A 19,750-nucleotide genomic window follows, 5' to 3' on the forward strand; every position below is an offset into this window, starting at 1 on the left:
AGCATGCACGTTCTGCCCTCTAGTGGCCACTATGAGTAAGTGCAACTGCAGTTCAGTACCATCAATTAAACACAATTACATATAAACTGTACTTCCGGTCAAACATTCAAATAAAATCTTTATAAATCTCGGGGTGTAGTTACACAGTGTGACCACTGGAGGGAAGTGTAAATTCTCAATGGAGAGAAGACTGTCACAATTCTAAATGTAAAAAAAAAAATACAATTTATGTGTGTGTTTATCAAATATATAAAGTAAAAAAAATCCAACATGGGTATTCTTAAAAAAAAAAAAAACTACACTTAATAAATAAATAACGGTCCCATTAACATCATAACATTTACAATGAAATTAATGTTGGGGTCTTTACATTCAAAATATAATATGACATCTTTAATAAAAAGTTTTAAATTGTGCTTATAATCAAAATCACGAGGTAAAATTACAATTTCTAAATGTATTTCTCAGCCTTCAATTTACAATATTCAACACTTCTGTTATGATTACTTGTAAAATGGAAACTCGTTTTGATTAATAAAGTTTTCCCAAAAAAGCAACAAAAAAACCCCAATTAAAACCAAAAAAAACTTTACCGACATAATAGCACACTAAATCTTCCGGTAAACACTTTCACAATAAAACTTTCAAACTAGCCAGGGATGTAGTTACGCCATATGACCGCTGGAGGGCACCAACCACTGGTCAATACCGGTCATGACCGTTAACTATGTGTGTCAAGTTACACATAATAGCATACAACTTTTTCCGGTAATAACATTCAAAATAAAATGCTAAAAATAGGCAGAAACGTTGATACGTACTGTGGCTACGGGAATAGGGACGTTACGTACAAATACACGTAACGAGGCCTCGTTCGTGTTGTAGCATCGACACATCTTGCCGCGATATTTCAGCTTTGAAAAGATACCGAGGAGTAACGTTAGTCAGCGTCACATCACTAGCTTCAACAACAGTTTGCTAACTTGTGTATTTTCACAATTTACGCCGCTCGAGTTAACTCTCTAAACAGCTCGGCCTGCTTTTGTTAATCCCGGAGAAGAAGCGCAGTAGTTTATCGCCGTTTATCCGCCTCCAGCTGTCGCGCATTTATAAACTGAAAAGTTATTCCGGGTTAAATTGGTAAGATTTGTGGCACAAAATAGGTCACGTAGCTTCTTGTTGACACCCGAGTCTGGTTTCTTTCCTCTCCCGCCGCCTCCTCCAGCGGGTCCGCATACGTTAACGGTTGCACGGACGATGGTTTTACTGAAAAGCCTCCGTCCTCCCACCGATGGAGTGCGGCATGAGCAAGCCGAGACCACGGCGGTGATGGACGGCCAGAAGCTGGGCTGCGGCACGCTCTACGTCGCCGAAACGTAAGTGTTTGGCGTGGCGCTTGTTTTTTTCTTTAAACCACCGGTTTCAGGTTTAGGTTAATGTTTCACCTAAAGTGTTATCAGTGTTTTATACAGACATTATGTTACATGATAGCAATATAACGGATATAAAGTGTAACAACAGATTCATGCTCCATAACACCGCCACTCCTCGTGCTAAGTACTTCCGGAGTAGTCACTTTCAAAATAATAATCGATTTGGTGTTTGTAGTGTAGCGTTAGTCAATCAGGTAAAGCCGAAGCGATTAATCAATTATTCTATTAGTCAGTCGGCAACTATTTTGATAGTCGATTAACTGTTTCGTTGTTGTTTATCAGCTTCTCAAATGTGAGGATTTGATGCTTTTCTTTGTATATGACAGTAAACCGAATGACTTTGGAAATTGTTATGGGCATTTTTCACTATTTTTCTGATCAAGAAAATAATCCCTGAACCAGTCAGTAATGAAAATAATCGTTATTTGCAGCCCTACAGTCAGGGCCTGTCAGATGTTTTTTAACACAGGACTTTCAAGTACTGGCTCTTACTTACACACTTTCTGCTCCAAAACAATCAGTGAACTTGCGATAAAGGTCCACCGTCAGTCCATTTCATGAAAACTTGTTTTGCATAGTTGGAAAGGTACTTGTGTGTGTTTTCTTCTCCTCAGGCGCCTGCTGTGGTTCGATGGCTCGGGGATGGGTTTCTCTCTGGAGTATCCCACCATCGGCCTGCACGCCATCTCCAGAGACATCAGTGCTTACCCACAGGAACACCTGTACGTCATGGTCAACGGCAAACTCGGGGGTGAGAGTCACGCAAAGTGTCATATTTTTATTAAAGGGTCAATCGATCAGTTTTTACTGTAGATCCAGGAAGTTCGAAAAGTCACATTTGCCTTCTCTCTGATTTCTGGCTTGATGTCTGTCAGCAAACAAGGAAACGTTTGTTTAGTACCAAAAATCTGCCACTTACTACTAAAAGTTCCTTCATCTAAATACATGTTAATTTTATTCTTTGGTGTCAAGAACATGTGTTTATTTATTTATTTATTTATTTATTTATTTCACTACATATGAAACCGTTACATGTTCACAAGACAATTCTGAGAGACGCACATGTATACATGCGATACACATTTCCTGCAGATGATATCTGTTTGGTGGCTCATCTCAGAACTGTATGTATGTGAAGCACTGGGCTCTGTTGTACGAATCATAGTGTGGCATAATGATTCATGTAAAACCAGGAGGGGAGTTGAAACTTTGGCGTCTTTCTGCCTGTTTCTGATTTTCTAACTGCAAATGTGTCACTCTTATGTTTCTTCCCAGATGAGAACGAGGCGGAAATGGCAGAGAAAGCAGCTGATGATGATGAAGACGACAGCAGTGACAGCAGCGGCGGTGGTGATGATGATGATGGAGTGATCACAGAGATTCGATTTGTGCCCAGCGACAAGGCGGCATGTGAGTGACCACGCCGAGGAAGAGGGTCAGACTGATACATTGACTTCACAATATATTTTGACTGATACTGGTCCTTTACTGAAATGTTTTTACTGCCTGAAACTGGTCGTATTTTTATAATCATTAAAATTATATTTTAATGACCAGGTAGTCACAACTCTACATGTAAACCACATGAGGGATCATTTATCAAAGATAAATGTTAAAGTTACTGTCCAAACAGTTTGTTGTAGACAGAATTTCCATATTCTTAAATATGAAATATCTGTAGTGTTTCTCTTACAATTGACAAGGAGTATCCTGCTCTAAAAACTACAAAACCTAAAAGACATGTTTTAGTTTCCTTTGATGCTTGTTTATTTTACCTGACAATTGTTAAGTGTAAAGAAATTCAACACCAGTACAAAATATTAGAGGAAAATAACATTGGCCCTTTAAGGAAGTAGTAAGTCTGATGATAGTCTATATTTATTCTTATTGTCAACAAATCCCATGAAAAGACCCAAACCAACGATGAATGTATCCACTAAGTGTTGTGTGTGTGAATCACAGCCTGATGGATCTTCTTCCTCTGAGCCACAGAGCTCCATTGTTGTCCAGAAACTATTAAAAACACATCACTGAGCCGCACTGTTGCACTGGGTGACATGTTCCTTCATCACCATGAACACACACACTGTAGTTTATTCAGTCCCACACACACCGTCCTGCTGCCCCAAACACTCACTACAGCACCACATGTGGATGAATCCACCGCTGAAAATAGTCCCCAACAGATGCACTGTTTCCTCCTGTTTGTTTGATTAAAAACTACAGTGAGCAGCAGTTTTAGGAAATTACTGAGACTTTTTTTTAAAATGAAACTATATATTTATGAGCCTTTTTTTTTTTTATAAAGATTTCCATCTTCAATAGGAACCAATGGGCTTGGAGCTGAGAGCCACAGACAGGAAGTCAAAAAGTATTGACTAACATGTCTTTGGTTTTGGTCTTTTCATGGGATTTGATGACCATTAGAAAAATATAGGATAGTGCCAGACTTAGCTTTGAATGAATACATTTATTTAAAAAGGATGAGTCCACACATACCGGTGTGGGGACTCAGCAGCATTGTGGTAAAAATAAAATATAGTAAGGTTGAATATAATATAACTTTTTAGTAAATCATTTAGAAGCAAAGATATGTAACACAGGAAATTTGACAGTCACAGTGTTTACATTGTTAATTACAGATACTTGAAATGACCACAGGGGCGCAGCACTGCCTCTACTGTAGCATCTCATTTTTGTGTGTTTGTGATTTACATGCAGTGGAGTCCATGTTCTCAGCGATGTGTGAGTGCCAGGCACTGCACCCCGACCCAGAGGACGACGACTCCGACAACGACTTCGAGGGAGAGGAGTACGACGTGGAGGAGGCCGGTGAGGAAAAACGCATAAAGAGACACACAAACGCACACATTGATTCTAATGTCGTCGGCCTGTGAGCAGCTGGTCAACGGTGTCATAACAAATTAAACTTCTAAGTCTTAATTTCTCATCTACATTAAAATTCTGGTATCAAGTCAGTCTCAGCTTTGAAGGAAACACACTGTTAGGTAGTTGCAGAAGTGTGAAATCTAAGCACATACATAGTGAAGAGTTAACTGGTACCAGAATCAGCTTTATTGGCTAAGTATGTGTGCACATACAAGGAATTTGACTCCGGTTTTTCTCAAAGTTGCACACAGTTCCAAGAAAACATTTCAGGAAGATAGTTAGAAATAGACATGCAGCTAAATACAGAAGAAGAAATAAACTGTTCAGTCTGTTAAAAATGTCCAAATGATGAGGTCGAGTCTTGATTTCAGCTGTTCAAAGAGTAGTCAGTGAACAAAGTAACAGGAAAAACATAGACAAGAAAGCTAAAATCTACAAACCTCTCTGGTATTTTCTTGACATTTTTGCTGAATGCATCTGAACCGAAGTAAAAACGTTCACACCGAGTGTGCACAGCAACGTTTCACTGTCCACTGGAGGCGTCTGATCTTCAGCAGCCACATTAACAACATAGTTTAGAGTAATTTGCAGTCATTGTTTGTGTTTTACAAGCATAAATACTAGTTTGCTGCTCATTTAGATGGTAACAGATGCTTTTTGGCTGTACATGAATATGACCAACTCTCTGTCATCACTCATTTTAAATTTCAGTATAGCCGATCACAAAGCACAGCTGCTGTCATTAACCGCTGTTTTTTTTTCATGACAGATGTCATGATCCTAAAATAATGAGCAGCTTGGTGTAATTAATGACTGTTGGTCAACATAGTATTTATTAGCCGCGATCAAATTTAATTCTCGTTCAGTTATCTGACAACAGACACATATGTAAATGAGAACAGCTGTATCATGAATTCAGCTGCATTAAAACACACTGACGGTGATCAGAGAGAGCCGGAGGAGACCGAACAGCCGTCTCCCTCCCTCCTTCACTTTTCTCCTTCTCTCTCTCTCGAGCTACAAACACAAATCAATGTTTTGCGGTGTGTGTGTCAAGATAAAGTCAGAAACAAATGAATGAAGTCAGTTGCCAGTGAATACAGGCATTTATATAAATTCACAAATTAATTTCACACTTTGCGGACTCTGCAAACACAAACCAGCTAGAATGGCGACAGAGCCGGATGTTGTGCCATCAGATTTATTCAAATGTTTATATTTACTATTTATTACATATTGTTGCTGTCATGTAAAAACCTTTTAACTCCAGTGTTGGTAGTTTTAATGTTTTTACTGTAATGGAAAGATTTTATCGACTTGTTAGCATTCAGAAACTTCTCGAGACCCAATCAGATGTCAGAACTGCAGTGAGGCTGTTTATCTTACTGCTTTAAATGTTTACAATCTGGAGACACAGGTTTTCACCCGACAGTACATTATAACATGCTGTGGACTGAACATGAAATGTTGACTCTCATTTCTTTTCTCCTTCTGTCTCTGTTTGTCCGTCTCTCTCTGGTTGTCTGGACTCTTTGGTTGCAGAGGCAGGTAAGACTTCCAGCATTCATTCACAACTAAACTCTACTTTATGAGTACAGACCAGTACAGGTCAAAGTATGGACACTGAATGCCTTTTCAGATTCTTAGGCCTTCCACTTTGTGGAAGCTAGTGGGGATCCAAATTATTAATATTCGGTAACACTTTACTTTAACCCCCCTATTTAACATTTATAAGCGGTATATAGCATTTAATAAATATGTTATAACACACTATAATGGAGAATATGTAGTCATGCAAGCAGATTATTAATGTATTTGTCAACAACTGTAACTCCTGTGGGCAACCATAAGTGGAGGCAGCTGTCTAAATAGATAATGAATGACAATATATTAAAACACAGTTGGAATAATATAAAATGTCTTCATAGGGGAAGTTATAATTGTTGACAAATACTGTACATTAATAAACCTTTAGAAATGTCCTTTATAGCTGTGTACAACTACATACAAGTGTGTTATAAACCATTTATTAAATGTTAATGTACTGCTTGTAAATGCTAAAGCACCGATCACACTGCTGCTGTTATAGTCACCATCTCTCTCCTCCACCACCCAGAGCACGGTCACGCTGACATCCCGACCTTCTACACCTGCGATGAGGGTCTGTCGGCGCTCACGCAGGAGGGCCAGGCCACGCTGGAGAGGCTGGAGGGGATGTTAGCCCAGTCAGTCGCTCAGCAGTACCACATGGCCGGGGTCCGAACCGAAGAAGCCAACGCAGAATTTGGAGGTTTGAGTCAAACACACACAGCAGCCTGGTGATTGTAGCGACTGTAACTGTACTCCCCCCCCCCTCCTTTTTAATAATTTATTTATAACTTTAATCATTTATGGAGCAGGAATTCACACTCGACAGACTGTCCTTCCATGTATCTTCTGAAATATTAACCCCCAGTTCTTCACTCCAAGATTTCCTCAGCTGAATAATCACTGTGTTTATTAAAAAGAGATGTCGATTTGGATATCGAATGCCTGGAATTGGGTGACATTTTTAAAATATTAAAGAGCAAATGTATAACTGAAAGAGTTTCAAAATTAGGAATATTGCTCCTAGCATAATTTAAAATCTGTAAATAACGAAAAATATGATGTTGCAGTAGATTATATTTGTCCTTAAGCTGATTAAATGAATGAAGCAAATTTTCCATCTATATATAAATCTTGAATTGTTATAAGTTCCCTATCCTTCCAGGCAAAATATGTTTTATCCGATAGAAACTGAAACAGCTGATAATCTGAGGGCACTTTTAACTTGATTTAGGACTCTTCAGGAATTTCTCACAGTGAAACTATAACTTATCATTTAATTTACTTCATCACCATTTAGACAGGCTGTATTCAGACATAGTCATTTCCATATTTAGCTACAACTAAACTTAAGTTTCTAATAATGGCAGCCCTGTAATAATGTTTAAAGGACGGTCTAAGTCACCTTCTGCTTTTGTTTTTTGCAAATGAACCTTTGATATTCTGAGTTTTATTTCCCCATGTAAATGTTACAATTCTAGAAATATAAAGTTTAAAGAAAAGGGGAAACCATCTTGATTTAATTCATTTTCCAATTTCCAAAATTCAATTCTTTTGATTCTGTGAGAAACTCTAGAGAAAATTTAGCTTGAATATAAGATTTTGATCCTTTTGGAGACTGTTTTAAAACTAGAGGTTCATCTGGTTAATGTTGAACTGGGACTTTACTTTTTGTTAAAATTAAAGTAACTTCTCTCTTGCAGTATCTAGTAGGTCACATAGTCACAGAGAGAGAAGACAGAGATTTGTATAAATATACTATATCTGATGCTTATTCATATTTCTATAAAGAAATTATTTAAAAAATGATGACTGTTGGGGCTTTGTTGTGTTCTGTTGCACAAGTCTGCCGTGAAACTGAAAAGCAGCTGATTTAACAAGATTTTGTTTATGGGATGTTGTTAAAACTTGGACTTGTTTGGTAATCGGTCTGAGTGTGTTTGTTGTTGACAGATGGTATGGAGGTGGATGGAGCAGCGATGGAGGCCGGTCAGTTTGAGGATGCAGACGTTGAGCACTGGTAACACCAACAGTGAAACTTAATATGAAATAAAAGATTTGACTAGTGGCAAAAGGCAGCAACATAATAATAAACTCAAAATGATGATCAAACCTCAAAAACATCTTTGTAAATAAATATGGATGATCAGAATGTGACAGATTGTGTGCAGTCTGATTCATTCATGTGTTATCTGACTCTTTCTGTAGATGGAAGTCATCTCAGCGGCCAGTCAAAGCACCGGTGTTGCATCATGGGATTGGAGAAGAGGACAGTGGCACTTCTTTAAGGCTCTCAGCTCTTACTCGTACTCTCTTCCTGTTCCAGGCACTTCCTGTTCTCGCTGTCAGACAAACCTTTTCCCGTGTACTTAAAGTCATCTCAGTAGTCTTTTGTAGCTTCCTACATTTTCTCTGCTTTGGAGCTCTCATTTTGCTCATCCTCCTGTCGCCTCCATCTCTACCAATTTGTCAATTGGTCATATATAATAATAAACTTTATTTTTTATTTTAAGAACTAAGTGTGCTGTTATGTCAGCTACTGTAGACTATTGAGATGCAGCCCCAAATGCCCAGATGCTATTCCTGACTGTTTCTGTTTTGAACCTAACGACCAATTTAATCTGATTTTCCTGCTGAGGAGAGTTAATGTCTTTGTATGAAATTGTCAATAAATGCAGAGTTTTTGTATGAGTTTATTTATTTATTTATTTTTGCTTGATTTATTATCATACACCTGTGGTTTCAAAGCTCCACTAAGCATTTTTTTGTTATCTTAATACAATATGAAGGGGTTGCTCGCAGTAACAAACCTACTGAACCACCAACTCTGCAACTCAGTAGTTTTGGTTTCACAGCAAATGGTTCAGTCTGTGCCGCAGCAGCAGCAGCAGGCAGTTTTCATCAAACAAGCTCTGATAAACCCACTGTACTCTACCTGCCCAACACCTAACAGCAAACACCTGAAGTTAGATACTAACTGGTGAAAACGTGGAGTTGGTGGAGACTAAACTAGAGCTAAAATGAGGGTTAATATTGGACTTGCATACACAAAAGAAATGCTCTGCTGGATGTGTAAATAGGCAACTTTTTAATGCATCAATCTTCTGTTTTCAACTAGTTCCTGCAGGAAAAAAAAGCTATTGTAGGTTTAAAAAGCTGCAAATAGAAATCAGAAATATCTTTAGCCAACAGCAGCAGCAGAGTGACCCACAGGCACAACAAGAACAAATGTATGTGTACATTTCTTAAAAAAAGCAGAAGAGAGGTTTTCTATTTTTTTTATTTTCCTACAATTTACAGTGCAGGGTTTGTTTCATCAGATGGTTAATGGATGATTATAAGACTGATTATGTTATTATAGGACCAACAAGCATATTGCAGGTCTGATTGTATCTGTCAGCTGCACAATTTGTTATTTTGCCAGGTGTGACTGACAGTCTTCATGGTTTATGGAGCAAAATTATTGAATTACATTGTTTTAAACATCTTAACTATTTCAATTACAGACAACTGTGAAAATGACTCTATTAATTGATGAGGTTTTAACCTTTAATTTATCCAGGGAAAGTAAAACCGAGGAACATTTATGTTTCACCTTAGTATTAAATACACAGACATACGCTGGCCATTAAAAACAGTCACTGTCAGCCCAAATCCTAAAGTTTCTTCCCAATTCAGTTTATGTTTTGAAACTGAACTGCAGTACATTGAACATTTAAAACCTCCACAATGAGCTGGGAGAACATCTGGGGATTTTATGAATTCCTTCTGGATACCTTTAAAAGGCCAGATCACCCAAATTACACAAAGACAACATTTTCCCACCTCTAGTGGTAACTATTCATGGGGATTTCTGCCTCCACTAAAATACAATGGAGGTGAATAGAATTTAGTTTGTGGCACTCACAGCACTGAAAAATTATATTACAAAAACTCTTTTCCCAGAAACAGCGTCCCAGATCATCAACAGAACACACTGGTACTACTTTTATAGAGGGAGTGCCTGTGAAAAAATATTAAAACATTTACTTAATTGCAGAATAAATCCTGTGTCAATCATTTCCTTGTGTTTGATAGATCACCTCCTACATTTGTCCTCCTCAGCTTCTTTTTTGCTCCATCTGCACTGAATCTTGTTTCAAAACTGTATGATTCTATGGTAGGCTCAGTTACAGGCTATGCTGCAGGAGTATGGGAGTTTAAGGATGCTCCTGATAGTAAGTCTATCCATGGGGTACTTTGTTAGGGTGGGGGTGCATACATTTACAGCAAAGCAGGCTATTGAAAAGGACAGGGGATGGCAGCCATGTCTTGTCCAGCGGAGATGTGAAATAGTAAGGTTATTGAACCGCCTTGTCCAGGAAAGGTTGACCAAAAAGATCTTTAGAGAACACAGTTATCCCTGGTCGAGAGACATCACAGTATTTTCTCTTTCTGACTTGCATTTTATTTTCTGGAACAATTTGCACTGTAATATAAATATCATCAAACTAAAATGATTAAAGATTTATAAAGGAACAATGGAAAGAAGAAAATACATACTGAAATAGTTATTTAACAAGACTAAGTCTACAGTCAAACTGGCTCTGTGAGACTGTACTCTGTGCTAACATGTTCATAATGACATGCTGCGTTTAGTAGGTATCCTAAAACCTAACATTTGCTAATTATCAGTAAACACAAAGTACAGCTGAGGCTGATGGGAATGTCATTAGTTTTGCAGGTATTGGGTCATAAACCAAAGTAGCTATTAGACAAATTGAAATTTGTGACTGGAACTGAAAAATGGCACCATTTAGACATGAAAATAAACCAACCAATCAATCTTATTACAAAATGGAGTCTGACAAGTGACAGTGATTATACAGTTTAATCCGCCTTTCCAGTTTTTTACAGAGAATTCAAAAGGCACCAGTTTAATCTGTGCAAAAACTAACATAGACACGTATACAGTGCATTCCTACACTGTGCTTGGCTCTGGAATGTCAAATTAAGTATAAACATTAATAATATATACAATCTGTCTGTAAAGCACTCTGTAACTTTATTAAGAAAAGTGCTATACAAATAAAGTTTATTGTCATTATAATATTATCTTATTCAGAACATCATATTCTCAACTTTTCATTATAAATGTTTCTGTTGATCAATTAGTGAATTAGGTTGAGTAAATTGTGCTATTACACAAAAACAATACTTGGATCAATGTATATTTTTAAAATTACAATCATGTTTCATTACCAGAAATCAGGCAAGTAAATATTAGTGTGTTTTTCCCAGCTGTGTGGATGTCCAGTCCGATCATGAAAATCAATTGTGATTCCATATCATGCTGTAATGCCTAAAAATCATGCAAGTACAAGGCAAACTTTCTTTTGTTAGTTATAATCGTTGATATTCCAGTGACAGATATTTGACATTTTCAGTGTTGTTTGAACAGTGTAGAGGTGATCCAAAAAAAGTTTTGCAGTGTCTAAAGCATAGCAATAATTTTAAGTGTTCGACCGACCACCTCGTAAAGTAAAAGCTTAGCCAGTTAATTTCTGCATGCTCTGTTTGAGTTCTATCTTAAAATAAAATAAAACTAAAATTAGTGTCTTTCCTTTTCTGTTTATCTTCTAAGATGTGCTCTTGGGGTGAAATCATCCAAAAGACCTACTGTCTGGATAATCACAATCTATTGTGGAAAAAAATAAACTTTCAGGTTGCAGTCTTTAAAAAAGTGCATATCAGTGTCATTCTTCTTTTTCTAACTTCTGATGACTGAAATCAGCAGCAGGTTAACAGTCTGTCAGAAACAACATCTCCATGTGTGCTCTGGGTTTGAACTGCTGCCCAGCGACGCTCATGTCCTCTTCTTGGTGTCCAGGGGAAGATGGAGAGACGGTGATTTCCTCGACAGCGAAGGGACGAGTTTATCAAACAGAAGCACTGAGCTCATCATACCTGGAACAGCAACAATGAATAATAATAGAAGAATTGAAGAAGAGATGAGGAAGAGGAAAAAGCTCATTTTAATATTTAAGAAGATTTGCTTTAAGAAACAAACTCTCTCAATTGTATAGAACTTGGAAGTTACAGCTTGAAAGACAATCTACATTTTACATCTGTGTAATATTTCACAGTATCATACAAATGTGAAAGAATGTGAATGACTGAAGATATACATGGAAATGGGGTGTTATTATCTTGACTTTTGTGTCCTTTGGCTAGTACAACTGATTCATTATCTGTATACATCTCAATAAAATATGTTTAAAAAGTGCATTATGTCCCTCTGAAATGTAGTAGTAGAAGTATTGTAAATAGTAAAGTGCCTCAAAATTGTACTTAGGTGAAGTACTTGAGCAACTTTCCACCCACAACATGAATCCAGATTTACCTCTGTATTCATGCTACTTTTTTAATGGTAAAACCAATCATTTAATTTCTGAAATGTAGGGAGATATTTGATGAGCTTGTTCCAGCTGCCATCAGACAGAGAGAGTTTGTCTTTTGTGCATGAAACAAATGAGTTATGAGAATTTAACATTTAAGCTGTCATAATATTGGGTTTTTGTCCTGTTATTTCCTGTTTTATTTTGAAGTGTTCTCCTCTCCTCATGTGTTTTGTTGTTTTACTTCCTGTCTTTGTTTGCTTTTCCATCCAGTTTTGATTGTTTGCCCCGCCCTAATTAGTTGCACCTGTGTCTCGTTGTCTCCCCTACCTAAGTGTATTGAGTCTGAGTTTTTCCTTTGTTCAGTGTCAGTTAGTTATTGTATGTTGCACCGCTGTCAAGCGCCCTGATTTGTTGGTTCCCTGCACTGTGGATTTTTGGATTTCACCTGTCCACTGTTGGCTTTTGTTTATTACTGCTTGCCTGATCCCTGTCTGAAGTGTTTTGCCTCTGTTGGACTGCCTGAAATAGGTGTAAGCCTTTTTTGTGTTTATCATTAAATGGTTGATCTGCACCTGTTCTGACTACCTGTCTGCATTTGGGTCCTTTCCCTACTTTCCTGCTTGACAAACTACAACATAAGCAGCTTATCAGATTTGTGTCAACATTTTCAACACAGCGGCTGAGCGACTGCCAGATACAGTGACACACACTAAAACACAAAACTGCTTGTTCCCAAACTGTCTTTTTATCTTATTAGATACACAGGAATGTAGTTAGATTAAAAAGAGAACATTCTGATTTTTAGAGTTTTGTATAAGTGAACATTTACTAGAAACAAGACAAAGACATTTGCTTAACCTTCTATTAACTTGCATAAAATCGATATACAGTGATGTCATGTCAGTTGTCTTCTGGTGTTTTATCTCCAAATTACCAGATTTTTTTAACATTGAAGTTCTTTATTAGTTTGTAGAACAGTAAATTTGAAGTTTGGACATTTGGGTTATGAAAATGTTTCCACCTTGCAGCTCTATTATGTTTGATGGCTTTTATCAATACGTGGACCTTTAAGTGTTGACAAACTTTCTACTCAGCAGTGACATTATGTGTTGCACCTCGAACAACTACAACAGTTAAGTACTGCTCGCATGTTAATACATCAATAATAATAATCCAATAATACAACGCTGACAGGGGCCATTCTGCATAATGAGTACTTTTACTTTTGATGCTAAAAAACTAAATTTTGTTTGTTGCTAATACTTCTGTACTTTAACTTAAGTGAAGTTGGTGTGGTATTGCTACTTTTACCTAAACAAGCTGCAACCACGTACGCTAATGCATTCATGCATACACATTTTGGTCATGTTACGTGAATCTGTTTGGAAGTTATGCACCTTTTTGTTATAGGCCACTCCCACTGCCACACCCCCCTTTTGGCAATCGGCATGAACACACACACACACACACACACACACACACACTGGACCTCCATGCCATATTTCAGCCTCCTAGGGCGAAAACTATGGCTGCCAAAGGGTGGGGAAATTTTGAGAGTGAGCCAGGGTCCGACATAACCGATGGCCTGGGGCCAGTACGAGTTTATGCAGGGCAAGTTGATTGAGCAGTCACTGGTCCATCCGGGCCAGTGGCTAAAACGTGACTGTTATTGAGGGTGTCCTCTCATATAGCAGTCTAACGTTAGCCCTATTACGAAACACTTTGACACCTCACCTGGCTTCAATCATCTCATCAACTCTCAGCTCAAATACCTCAGCTCATCGCCACATTGTTCCGTCCTTCCCAGTGGTTTCCTGTGCCAGCGTCTCTGGCCTGCCATCTTCCATACGCCACCTCAACTCACGTCTGGCCATCTTCCCCTTTCACCAGCCTGCCTGCCTCCTGCCTTCGTCAACACAGCTATCCCCTGCCCTTTAAACCTTTTACTAACCGCGCCCAATGTCTCTGCGTCTGCCAAAAACCTAAATGTAACAATGACTTTCACATGAGGTCAGAGGTCTGGAACAATTGAACTAGGGATTTTCCAGCCACTTTTTGGCTATGTTATCACATACAAAAACGTTTTATATTGTTTTCTAACTACTGTTACCACCTAACAGCAGGCTAGAAAAAATATTTAAGACCTTTGTAAATTAAATATAAGCTTTTTAAATACCTTTTGAAGGCCTTTTTTACTTTAAGAAACTGAAATAAATGCTTATTAAAGACTTTTCATGACCTGCAGATGATATGAGCATGCATCAGTGGGTCTTACCCAGCAGCGGGCCCAGCCAGTAGACCAGGCAGTACTCCAGGAAGGAGTTTCCACTGCAGGGGAACTGTGTGGAGAAGGCCAACGCCGGGTTAAACACAGCTCCTGTCACGCTGCCACCTGGACACACACACACACACACACACACACACACAAACACTTTCATTAATGAACTTTTAAGGATCAAAACTGTAGCCACTGTTTTCATTCCTTTAAAACTCCTAAACAAACAAGTTAAATCATCTTTTCTCAGGAGAAAGATGGAGATTAATTCATTGCTAAATGTTTTATGTTCACCAAGTTCAAACAGCTGGGAAACATGTAATATGAGGACACGAGGCTGCAAACTAATTAAAAGTTTTGCTTAAGAAGTTTGTTCACACTGAAAAAGTCATAAAACTAGAGAAGTCAGTATGCAAAGTAAATTTGCTTTCCTGTTCGAGCAAAACAGAACATGACGTTAATTTCTTGTATAATAAGTGCAAATATTGAATGAAGATCAGCAGGTGTTATATAAGAAGAAAACATGGGATACAGAGAAACCAGTTTTAATCAGTTGCTAACATTTACAGAGTTCACTTATAAATTCTCAGTGTTGACCCAACATTCAGTATAGCTCTTCACTTCATCATCCTGTCCAAAAAACACTAATGACAGATTTTTAGACAAAAAAGTGAGCTCTGAGAAGGAAGATGTTTTTGAGATTTATGTACAAACAGTGTAGTGCTTTATATAAATAAATACATGTAAATGGTAAATGATGCACATCAGACTCTCCTCTATGAGACACAGGAAGATTTAGAAACCAGTCTGTATACTGTTGTGAGATCTGTCAGTTCTCTTCAGCTTCAACCACAGGCTAGGCCTACTGTATGGCTGTTTTTAGTTCACATTAATTAGTTGGTTTATTGTGAGTGTCAGATGGGTTAAGGCCAGCTTGATGTCATTATTTTGGGTATCAGTAAAACTTTTAATTTACATTAATTTTCTGCAGTTATATTATCAACACCTACAAACAGAAAACACTGACGATCACACACTAGAGACGCCTAACATAGCCTAACAAATCTCAAATTTGTTCAAGAAACTCAGTTCTGCTGCATGAATTAGAGACCTGCTAAAGTGCCAATGAGCAAGACACTGAATCTCTGACCTCTGACCTCACATTATCATATTATCAGTCTAATTAACGAAGTTGGACTGTGTCCATATAATATGAAAACACAATTATTCACATAACGTAAATAGAGTAGAGTTATTGTCATACCTGCATAAACCACTGTTGCAATGACCGCAGCTACCGCGTGCACGCGGTATTTCTCCTCCACCGATCGCGTGTGCGTAATAGCAGTCTGAACTGCAAAGGCGCACGCGAGTTCCACGGCCACGGCCTTGGGCAGGGGTGCGTGAATGGGGCTGACGCATCGGTAACCGAGCAGCTTATGCCGCACGTGCAGTCCCGACAACCCGATACCCCAGATTACCTGCACCGCGGCTCGCGCAGCGGCGGCCGCAGCGAACTGGCACCCGATCCGCCGCAGGGCGCACCGGCCGGAGAACTTCGCGTGGTACGCCTGCTCGAGCGCACTGGAGGGGTTCCCGATGGCCCCGCTGAAGGTGAGCCCGTGGACCACGGACGCCAGGTACGTCAAGGTGAGCGCGAGTCGAGGCTCGATCCCGCCTACCTCGGACAGCAGCTTTAGCTCGTGCGTGCAGCAGCACAGCTGGAAGGTGGATACGAGCTCCACCGCGTACACAGAGAGCCCGGTGTCCGCGAGGGCCCTGGTCAACAACCTGCGGGTCGCATCGCTCAGTGCGACAATCCCCGCGAGCAACGCCAGAGACACCGCCACGTCTGCAGTCATGTTCGCGGCTGGTCTGCGCTCTCTGTCGGGGATGTGCCTTCAGCCGCTGGGAGTCTCTGCTGTGTGCACCAGCCGCTGAGGTCTCCTTTCCGGCCTCTGGTCTCTCCCTCAATCGCTGAATCTCGGTTCCTCTGGCGGTTGGAAGCCTCGGCTGTGCCGGGCTGCTGCTGCTCTATCCCAGAGGATGCGGCGTCCAACCGGGAACAAATGAGCTTCAGTCCCGGTAGCTCACATGGTGCGGAAATGGCTGAGTTCCGCAGTTTTCCTCCTCCTCCCTCTCCTGTGGATATTGCTGCTCCTTCGCTGTTTCCTATTGCTCTTTTTTCTTTCTCTCTCTCCCTTTGCCTCTCTCCTCCTCCCCACACTGCCTCTACTCTCAGATTTCTTGTCCATCCTCTGTCAAAGCACTTGTCTTTCCCCTGTCTTCTCCTCCCTCTCTGCACTCCTGTTTTACATTTAACTCCCAATGCGGTTAAATATAGGCATTTTATCCTCCTGGAGGCCATGCTTCCCTTAAACTGTTAAATCATATTTGTGACATTGTTATTTTATTTGTGCTGTATTGTTGCAGCAATCTCTTCCTAATTTTTCCCTGATTCCCTGTGTGGGTTTATTGCGGGCAGGGGCACAATATGAGATCCCTGTGGCATTTGCCCTTATGGACCCAAAGAAGGCCATAGGTGTACGCAGACCACAGTTGGGCTTGGGCACATTAACTCATAGACCCAACTGTGGGTTGCCCCACAGAAAATCTGCACAGCCCGATGCAGATTTAGCCCATGCAGAGCCCACAACAGTTTTTCCCAATTTCAGCCCTTATGTGGGATTTCTGGGGATTTTGTGTATATTGATACAGGCCTGATGCTGCTCATGTGGTGCAGGGCCCACAGTGTTTTTTCTGCAGCTTGCCCGTAGTTGTGCTTGCCCCAGTTACCCCTTGTGGGCCAATGCATGTGTGCAGCTCATGTTGGGCCAGTGTTCTGTACATTGACATGATTCTTTAAATTGGTTATTGTATTTCAGTATCGTAGAAAAGGTTTGAATAGTCATCTGGACACTGTTTGGTGTTTCAGTATGTGGACAAATTGTGTAAAAGTACAAAATGCTGTTGAGCAGCAGACAAGTCTGTCAAACCAGCTCAAACTGGTGCAAATATGAAACACTGACTGTTCTGTGGATGCTGTCTTGGAATTAAATCATTTAAGTAGGCCTATAAGTATGTATTTTCGTATGTTAAGATGATCCATGTCATGTATCTGATTTTGTCCCCATCATATACACAAACCTCATTACATTAGAACCCCAAAGTAAATCCTAGATGCATCCAGATTAATAAGGAAAAAATAAACACGTTCAGCCAGGCAGTTCCCCTCAGAAAAATATTCTATTATATAGTGGCTTACTAACTACTTTACTCTTCAGGATTGCTCTGCATGCTCTTGCTGCTACAGTTAAAGTGTGTTGCCTTACGTTGTGTTTTTGGGTCCCTGTCCTGACAAGATGGATATTAAGGCAGAAATGTTGACTGTTCACTTAAAATAAAAGTTTGGGAGCTATAATCCATTCTACTGATATTATCTGCTTTTTCCTCTACTGAATCTGCTATCCTGCACCTGCCCTGAATATTAGGATTGTATGTATGCACGCACCTTTCTGTACCTACTCACATGTGGCTACATGTGTGACCTGTACACAAAAATTTGAAAAAAGCATCACGAAGTAATACTGAGTAATGAAATACAGTAAAATACAATCCTTTAGTTGATTTTGAAATACAATTTAAGATTTATTGCACAAACGATTCTTTACAAGAAATAAAAATCACAATCAAAACAGTACTGTGTGTGTACCAAGTATATATCAGATGATAATGTCACCTAACCATAAAAACTGTTGCTCAATGATATTTCGTATTTCTGAGCAGTTGTTCCAGATAAATAATTGTTTGATAAATATTTCCAGTCTGCTATTTCAGAACAATTTTACATACAAATATAAATTATTTGCAAAAATCAAAGCAGTACAGGCACGGATACAAATTATATTTGTAGACATTGGAATTAATCTGATCTTAAATACAATATAAGCTACATTTTACATACCAAGAGACATGTTGCTTATAATAAGTAAAATCAACAATCAAAGCGATAAAATACTGGGTACCAAGTTTTATTGTTCATTTTTAACCTTTATTATAGACAATTGCTCATTAACTGATATAGACCAAGGTATAATAACAATTATAAAACAATAACAACACTGCTAGATACACCAACTATATATGCATAAAAGGCAACTCAAATTCCTTTACATATAATCGAAAAATCACGTTATCATTAGACTTAAAATAAAACATCAGTACAATGAAATAAGATTAAAAAAAATAAGTAAAATGATCAAAAAACACCTTAGGTGAAAGCATTGTTAAAAGGTAAATTACTGAAATGTAGCCTATTGTACTTTTTACATTGTTATTTTATTTAGCAAAAATAATTATAATAATAATATCACATACAATGAGTTTATGCAGTTTTTTGTTTTGATGTCTCTTACTCTCTCTGTCGCTGTATTTCAAGTTTGTTCAAGTCCAAATGTGTTTTATTTGCATGAATGGCTAAAATCCATTGTTTCAAAATCAAGTATATAACACACTGTATTAAAAACAACAAGGAATGAGTACTTAATTGAAAAAAGGTGATACACCCAATGATGAACATTATGTATATTAACTCTGTCTCAGCTGGCCGCTGCTCTCCTCTCCTGGTCCTCTGGATCACAATAACTACAACAACACAGAGGATCACCAGCAGACCACAGTGATCAGTGAGGACCTCACAATGTAGAAGGTGGAGTAAATCCCAAAGGCCTCTCTGTACTTCAGAAGAGTTTTGGTTGTTGACACACACTGATTATCTGGGTCAGCAACTGCACACCAATACTCTCCTGTGTCTTCCACTGAGACATCAGAGATAACCAAGCTTGCATTAGCGTGATATATGTTCACTCTGCTCAGATCAGACATTATATCAGATCCACTAAAGATTTGCCTTCTGTTCGGTTCGACTTGATGAACCGAAGGCGCCCCATACCGTCTCCCCAATCTCTGCATGTGAGAGTGACTTCATCTCCCTCTGAGAAGAGCTCTAAAGCAGGTGGGCCAAATTTGGGGCACACCACCAGCAAATACATTTGCACACAGAAGTACAACCCTGAGTGATTTAACATTAGCGATGAAAACACCAGCGAGTAGTTTTGGCCCACCTCAGTGAGAGGGAGTGTTTTGGAATTAAACTTCTTCCAAAGTTGGGGCTGGTCATCGTTGAC

The 19,750-nt window shown here is 39.0% G+C and overlaps 2 protein-coding genes across 3 annotated transcripts; one reads left to right on the top strand and one right to left on the bottom strand.

The window, feature by feature from the left end:
* Nucleotides 1-852: 852 nt before the first annotated feature.
* On the top strand, nt 853-8,605 carry clns1a (chloride channel, nucleotide-sensitive, 1A). Of its 2 annotated transcripts, XM_044203336.1 has the most exons (8): nt 855-1,376; nt 2,048-2,184; nt 2,709-2,843; nt 4,155-4,265; nt 5,865-5,870; nt 6,439-6,612; nt 7,863-7,929; nt 8,118-8,605. In XM_044203336.1, coding segments are annotated over exons 1-8 (750 nt in total). In that variant the 5' UTR covers nt 855-1,257; the 3' UTR covers nt 8,119-8,605. The 2 variants fall into 2 exon arrangements, with proteins under 2 accessions (XP_044059270.1, XP_044059271.1); XM_044203335.1 differs by lacking the exon at nt 8,118-8,605 and having other exon boundaries at nt 853-1,376; nt 7,863-7,933.
* A 2,158-nt stretch (nt 8,606-10,763) lies between these two features.
* On the bottom strand, nt 10,764-17,464 carry aqp11 (aquaporin 11). Its single transcript, XM_044203334.1, has 3 exons — nt 15,829-17,464; nt 14,565-14,681; nt 10,764-11,855 (listed from the first exon to the last, which is right to left on the bottom strand). Exons 1-3 carry the CDS (start codon nt 16,424-16,426, stop codon nt 11,755-11,757), a joined length of 816 nt encoding a protein of 271 aa, XP_044059269.1. The 5' UTR covers nt 16,427-17,464; the 3' UTR covers nt 10,764-11,754.
* Between the last annotated feature and the right edge of the window lie 2,286 nt (nt 17,465-19,750).

The sequence above is a fragment of the Siniperca chuatsi genome, linkage group LG7 (assembly GCF_020085105.1).
Source record: "Siniperca chuatsi isolate FFG_IHB_CAS linkage group LG7, ASM2008510v1, whole genome shotgun sequence".
Taxonomy (NCBI): Eukaryota; Metazoa; Chordata; class Actinopteri; order Centrarchiformes; family Sinipercidae; genus Siniperca; species Siniperca chuatsi.